The sequence below is a fragment of the Labrus mixtus genome, chromosome 14, assembly GCF_963584025.1.
Source record: "Labrus mixtus chromosome 14, fLabMix1.1, whole genome shotgun sequence".
NCBI lineage: Eukaryota > Metazoa > Chordata > Actinopteri > Labriformes > Labridae > Labrus > Labrus mixtus.
This window is the reverse complement of record NC_083625.1, coordinates 10033934-10041356: the sequence shown is the minus strand read 5'-3', so window position 1 is coordinate 10041356 and position 7423 is coordinate 10033934. Positions and strand designations below refer to the sequence as shown.

General features: G+C 38.6%; 1 protein-coding gene across 1 annotated transcript; it reads right to left on the bottom strand.

Annotated features, from left to right (window-relative positions):
• Window positions 1-461: 461 nt before the first annotated feature.
• Window positions 462-7389, bottom strand: si:dkey-5g14.1 (lysosomal proton-coupled steroid conjugate and bile acid symporter SLC46A3). Its single transcript, XM_061054988.1, has 6 exons — window positions 7256-7389; window positions 6517-6729; window positions 4559-5438; window positions 3873-3956; window positions 3513-3669; window positions 462-800 (listed from the first exon to the last, which is right to left on the bottom strand). The coding sequence occupies exons 2-6, from the start codon at window positions 6706-6708 to the stop codon at window positions 683-685; spliced, it is 1431 nt and encodes a 476-aa protein (XP_060910971.1). The 5' UTR covers window positions 6709-6729; window positions 7256-7389; the 3' UTR covers window positions 462-682.
• Window positions 7390-7423: the final 34 nt, after the last annotated feature.

Genomic DNA, 7423 nt, shown 5'->3' with positions numbered 1-7423 from the left:
TTCACATTTGTAGCATACATGTTTTTTTATGCGCTGCAGTATTTTCTTCTCTTTTAAATAATTTGATTTGGGTTTTAAAATGTTTTATATCACATTTGTTTGACACATAAAAGCTTATTAATGTAATAACGATGGTGTTGTTGAGTTGTGTTGCATATTTGGGGGAATTGCTTGTAACAATTTGTTTGATTCAGGTACCATTAGGGCTAGTTTTAAATACATGAATTAGGATTGCACTGAAACTCTGGAAAGAAGAGTTTAAAACGTAAAACTGCAAATTGTATCACACTAAAAATGTTGCAAAACACATGAATTCCTTTTGAATCCATTAGTAATTTCACAGTTAGGGCACAAATCCTAACAATGTTCACCCACTTTTCATTATTGAAACCCTTTTAGATTTCATGCACACCCTTGAAATCAATTCATTGACATGCTTAACATCCTATATATGTCTAATCTAAATTTGCTCCCTTCTGTATTTTTGGAATAATAAAGTTTAAAAGATAAAACATCCTGAGTAGCACAAATAGAGATGCTTCTGTAATCGCAGTATAAACTTAAAATAAAAAAAAAATAAAAAAAAGATATATTGAGATACTTTTTAGGAAAAGTAACAACGAATAAATGAGGATATAAAAACGTAACAAAGTGCTGGTGAGGTTTTGGCGGTCCGTGTGGCTCAGATTAGAAGAGGACTGTTTTCATTCAGATCTTCAACAGGATCCTCCTCCCCTGGGTAGACAGGCTCTGGCTTTTCTACCTCTACTGGTACATCCACTCCTATCAACCCCACCACCCTGAAACATGGACAAACTGGCATCAGAGAGGCAGAAAACAAGGGAAGCAAAAAAATAATGTTCTCTGGCACTTAAAACAGGAAAAACAATTGTCGTACTAAAGTGTTCCTGGAGATAATCATTGAACTGCTGTCTACTTTTACACACTTGGGCTTTCCTCTTGACATTTTCCTAATTACTAAGATATCACTATAGCAACAAGTCTCGCTTCTCTCTTCATTTGAAAAAGAAAGTAGTGGAGCCAACTTTTTTTAACTCTTGTTAATGATTGTGTCATGATGCAACAAGATTTATTACAAGCCTTGAATTTCTTTCTCAGCATACATTTGTTCTTGTAAAGTAAACTGAACTTCTTTGAGTACACGCTGACTAAGCCATTGGTATCTTTTCACAAAACTCATAAAATGTCAACCCATATAACTTGGAGAAGAATTGGAGTCTTATGCTTCCCACAATTGACATTTTGCAATTTGTTGTTCTCAAAGTCAGAGCTGAATTGGGAAAGCTTTGAAGATTTCTGCACGACCCAGTTGCATTGGATCAAGCTGCAGACTGATTTTAAATGACAAAACCTAATTACCTTAAATGCTGTTTTTTTTACATTGGTTATGTATTAGAATGTTTGAGTGTAAATATGGTTTATGGTTTTTTATTTACCCCGTGCCAGCAGTGACAGCCATTAACTAAATAGAAACCACCAATCTTGTTGCTAATGTGATAAAAAAAAAAGGCTCTAAAAAGGTAAAGTGCAGGACTAAAGTATTTATTCACAGAAATTAGGTTTCAGTTTCACCTCTTATCACACTTAATCTCTTAACTTAATTTCACCGCTATCATTATGAGCTTCATTCTTCTTCTTTGGACAATTAACTGCGTAACATTACCCTCGTCTACGTCATAAGTACCACCATGAGGAGTCATGAAGTGGTGACACTGTGAGTCAAATTGGCAGACAAATCCTTTTAGGGCAGCACAGTTTTTTATAGAAAATATTGAGATTTGGGGCGCCGGTAGCGTAGAGGTTAGTTTGCACGCCCCACGTACAGAGGCTGTGGTCATCCAAGTGGTGCGATTTGAATCTGACCTACTGCTCTATCCGCAGTCCTATCCTATTTCTACAATAAAGGCCCAAAAAGCCCACAAATAAATCTTTAATTATACATTGAGATTTTGCCCCAGCGATTTAATTATTGTAAGTCAGGACAACAATATATCGCCCCTAACAGGTATCATCCAGATTGTTTTGTTCACTTGTGCCACATGTACTGGTATATATAACATCAGGTGCATGTGTTATATTATTACTGGTATTCCCCTTTAGTTAAGGACTAGTACATGGATTTGTTTGGTAGTGAAAGTTACGTAGTGGAAACTTGCTTTAGTGCATATTAGTACTGTGACTGTGAGAGATTATTTTGAAGCAGTTGTTTTTGACTGACCTTGAACTCATATCAGCTAAGCTCAGTTCTGTGTTTTCATTTCCTGCGTGGTAATGTAGCTCTTGGATCCCTTAAAGCGGAACGAAGATTACACCAAATCTCTGTGTCACAGAGTTTTGTTGCACAGTCTTGTGTTTGTTGTGTCTGTTTTGTCTTTTTGTGCGACCTCTTGTTTCATTTCAGATTGTTAAATGTAGATCTTTCTTCCTTATTATTAAACCCCTTATACTACTGTATACTAGGAGTTTAGTATACAAAGGCCTTATACTCAACTCTTTAGAGACAGTTCTGTTTCCTCTATCTTCATTACAGACTTCCATCACAGTTATTGAAACTAGTGTAATAGTAGACAGGCTTCACAGTACTATATAAGACCTGTTTTCACCAAAGTAGGGATATTTCTGTGAAGTCCATAGTGACTGTGGCTTGTAAACTGAGATTATTGAACCAGCTGCTTTGTTATTCTGGTATTCTTCAGAACAACCAGTGCATGTGACAGAAGTGGATAGCCTCTAGTCCCAGGCTGACTCAGCAACACAAGTTTGACAACACAGTATAACGACTCTAACATAGGAAGGAACACAGTTTACATGTCAAACGTTTATCTAAAAGGTGGAAACTGTTTGGCAAGGGAAGTTGAATGTGATAATCTCCACAATGAGGAACTGAGTCTTCTTGGTTTCCGAGTGCCCAACTAAAGCAAAACATTGCTCTTTTCTCATGAGCCGAAAAATTATGACTCAGCAGGAAAAGGCTTTTGTAAAGAAACTCAATCTACAAGTTCAGCTCTACACCTGAAGCATATTTGCACAGCATTAACTGTAACTTTATCCACTAGCCGTCAGAGAATATCAATGTAATCCCTCAAGCAGGACACTCATATTTTGGGAAAGTCCTTGAATGCACCACTGAGGACAGCTTTGAAAATGGGTTGAGAATGGTTTCTGATATAGTGTTATATTCTAACAATGAAAACATTTATATATGATCTAATAATCGCAAATTTAAAGCAGCTAGATGTTGATTTTTATGGCATACTGAAATTAAACAAACGTGTTTTTCATGGCATTCAAGCAAGTGTGCAGACATATCTTCTTTCTTGGACTAAAAATGGAGATTAACAGGGCATTTCAACTGGTGTGCACGTATAGAAATGTTTAATTTCATGCTTAAATACTGAATATAAAGATTGATTTAAAATATGAAAATGTGAAAAAGTTCTTTATGGACCTCTTACTTTGTGTTACCTTCAATGGCAACGTGATGAACTTACCCGAGGAAAAACAGAGGGATGGCACAGAGTCCTGCCGACAACAAGAAGACAAAACCTGGGTACCATGCCACCGTAGCAGCATAGATACTGTTGAAGACTGCCACGGATACATTGCTGGTTAAACTCTCCAGGAAGGAAACAAAGGCAAACAGGGCTCCTGAAAAACAGCACAGAGGAAAGAAGTAATAGGTGGTTATAAACTGTTTCTGTTGAAGAACATTTCCCCCCTCTAAACTTGGAGTGCCTTGTTTTCAAGTGCATTGTGAAGTCGCTTGGGCAGGCAACTCTTCATGGACTCTGACTCTACAAACATACACAGACATGGTTGTCTGGCTCCTGAAAAGCTCTAAAAGCACTTACCCTGCTCAGACTTTGAGATGATCTTTGACATCATGGATCTCAGGACAGGGAAAGGAACAACAGCCAGGAGCATCGGCAACCTCACTGTGGTAAACAAGTGACAGACAACAGACATCATATCATACTAGGTAAAGTCAAATTATTTTTTGATTGACTTTAGGTTATGTAAACTTTGGTATTCTAATATTTTACAATGCAATTATCTCATAAAGTTCAGAAGATACTGGAGCTACAATAACTTATACACCTCGTGAAGCTGGTGGGAAAGCTGCTGTCAATCAGTAACTTCAGCAAGAAGCCCAAAGTTGGTTTATGTATTTGACTCCTCAGCTCTTGCCTTTTTATTGCTAAAATGTATCCATGTATCTAAAGAAATGCACTCCAGCTACTTGTAGTACATATATAATCTTACATTCAGTATGGCTTGGTTTGCAAACCATGTGGCTTCTATTTTAAAAATGTAAGAAGGGGGAAATAGGGAAATAACCCATATGTCTGTGTCCTTCATTAAACTATCTAACAGTACTAAACTTCACTGTCAAAAGGGCATGTGTGAATTAGTGCAGGAACAAGTTTTGATTCTGTTTTTGTCATTCCTTCAAAGCTTAAATGCTTAAAAACAGGAGATTCAAACTACTATACATTATAGTTTATGGAAGGACAGTTGGTATGGACGTTTTTCTCACCTAAAAACATGAGTAAAGTAGTCTTTGTGAAGCCCAACAGGATCATGCCCGATAGAACGGAGAGGATCCCTGTCAGGATAATGAGCAGCTTTGGCACACCGCAGAAGGTGAGCGCCCACACTCCTACGAAACTTGTCAGGAACACTGTGGAGGAAAGTGCTCCGCCGTAGCCAATCAGAATCTCCGTCCAGCATAGCGGCTCATTGAGCTCGTAAAGTGTAATCAGGGAGCTCCCTCCAATGTAAGCGAAGGAGAAACTGGTGAAAATGAGTATCAGCAGCACCAGGACAGTTTTACACCTGCGGCTGGCCCCTGCAAACATCCGGTAGACCCCGTATAACATCTGTTTTAAGGCAGAGGGCTGAGGAGACCCAACGGTAACAGCGTCTGTGGGAGGCTTCTTCACAGTCTCTTCCAGGATAAAAATTGCATAAAAAAGGATCAAACATTGACACAGTGCCGAGGTAACAAAAGGCCAGTTAAAGCCTGCAGCTCTCAGAAAGTAGCCTGTTGATATTGAAGCCAGGCCAGACAACAGGCCAATCATCATGTCCACACCAGCCATACGCAGCGTCTTCTGCTGATCATCCTCGCACAGGTCTGCTATGTAGGCGAAACAGCCGCCGAGAAATGTGCCCAAGCCGCCGAACAGAGAGCTGAGGAGTGAGGAGCCGATGAGCAGGTAAAGGTTGAGCTCAAAGAAGGACACTGTCAGGAAGGTCAGGGTGTAGAGCAACGTGCCAATCAAAGGCATGATGATTGTGATCTTGCGTCCCCCTCGGTCACTGTATGCCACAAGCATGAGGGTGACCACCAAGGAGGGGATGGTGGAGAAGAGCTCGGTGTAGAGGGAGAAGAGAGACGCCTGCTTCTGGACCTCCTACAAACACAGAAAGACAGAAAGTTATGAGAAAAAGAAAGAAAAGTTATGTAGTAAATCATATATTAACAGTCTGTTTTCTGCTTCAGTAGCCGGTCTAAAAATAGCACAATGGTTGCCTTCAAGCTAGACACTTTCTAACAAACAACACAAGTTAAACAAAGATTGTGACAATCTGGTTATCTAATTCTAACATCTAACATCATGTGAGGTTTTCTGAATCATTGCCAGGTGCAGGAGGGGCTATTTTCAGACAAACAGCAGGCTTTTCTAGATCGGTTGTTTTTTTCTCACTTCCCTGTTACGTTTCATGCTTCTTTTAAATGATGAAATAAATAATAAAAAGGTCTTGATACTTTTAAATGAAAAAAAAAAACATTCTTCTTAGTCGTTTCTTAATGTTGTAAGTGTTTGTGTATGTCAGACTTGATTGCGGCGACTTGTTAAATGATAATGAAAATGAAACGGGTTTAAACTGAGTTTTACTCTTTAGCAAAAGTGTTGCTGCAAAATGTTATCACATTGTGTTTGTGAGTTCAGATCTGTAATCTTTAGTCCGAGTCCTCTTTGCATATCACCTTATGACAAAGTAGCTGAATATTTACGTGACCTGTGTCAAAAGAAAAGATTTGAAAGGATTATCTGAAAGTTTATGCTGACTCATGTCTGTTAAGGGTTCAACGCAGATATAGTTTTTGCAATACAAACTGCCTCGCAATGCTTTAAAGTAAGACATTTCATTTTTTTTTTTTTTCAACAGAGGGCATGACACATGAATCATCGAGCAAAAGTCACATGCATGACAGTGTAATAAGCAGAAAACATATAGTGTACCCAAGGGAGCATTTTCCTATTCTTAAAGGTTCTGTAAAAAGGTATATTTTTTTTAAATGTATTATAAAAAATAATTCTCAATTTAAATACTTGTTACACTGGTGGGTAGCGGACACGTTTATATTAAGAAAACATATCCTTTACATGTCTGAAGTCATAGGAAAAAGTATAAAATGTTCCTAACATTTCCAATGGAGTACACTGACATAATTGAAGGCATGCTCTCTTATTATTAAAGGCAAACCTCATGGTAGCTTGAGTCGCTTCTGTTGCTGCTGGTTGCACATCTGGACGTGTTGTCAGAAATGGGATAGGTGGTGTTTGTCAGCTGTTCCCACAGCCTCCGGTACACATACTGCTGAACAAGAGGATAGATGAGGAAGCTGGAGAAAGCGTACAAGGCAACCACCGGCTCGACAAGAAAAAGACCCTTCATTTTGAGGGTTTGTGATATTCCCTGCAAAGAGATGAAGAGGAGAACTTTAGAGATGAACATGGACACAGAAAGACATTGTTAAAAATCTTCACACATGACAGTGTGTAAATAAACACTGACTTTTAAGTACAAGAGTCGTGAAATGAGGTAGGTCTGCATTTGATAGGTCAATATAGGATTGTTGCAACCCTATTAACCTCAACCTGCAGGTACAGTGCGCAGAAGGAGCGTATGACATCCACGTTATTGCTCTTACATTAATTTAAGTCTTGCGATATGGTATACGTTGAAGTAAAGCTAAAAAAAAAAATAATTAGCTGTTTTGTCTTTTCACAATTATAATTCCAACATTATATAAAACTTTTCAATACAGAGTGGGCTATGAGACAAATACCGAGCAGTTGCACTTTGTTTGTCCCAGTGTTCTGCACAATTAGCTGGGCTAGGTCAATATTCAAATGACACAAACATGGAAGATACCGGCGTCAGCTACCTTTACATTGGGCTATTTTGCTTAAAGGACAAGTTAATGCAGTATAAAACTCACCTTCTAAATAGTCTATTGAATCATGTCTTCCTTAGTTAGTTGTCCCCAGTCTAACATACTTCAGAGGTCGGTCAGTTTATACGAACTAGTGCAAGGCGTTGTTATCAAACGACGGAGTCCCGCCTCTCGCCATCAACGATTGGTCAACGATCTTCGAACACTGCGTTC

What these genes read in the sequence shown, in the direction of transcription:
- si:dkey-5g14.1 (XM_061054988.1), bottom strand. Translation starts at nt 6,708, where the DNA reads ATGAAGGGTCTTTTTCTTGTCGAGCCGGTGGTTGCCTTGTACGCTTTC. An exon ending in TACTTTACTCATGTTTTTAG is followed by an intron (nt 3,957 to 4,558) that starts GTGAGAAAAACG and finishes TGTTTACCACAG; the next exon opens with TGAGGTTGCCGATGCTCCTG. An exon ending in ATCCCTCTGTTTTTCCTCGG is followed by an intron (nt 801 to 3,512) that starts GTAAGTTCATCA and finishes TCCATGTTTCAG; the next exon opens with GGTGGTGGGGTTGATAGGAG.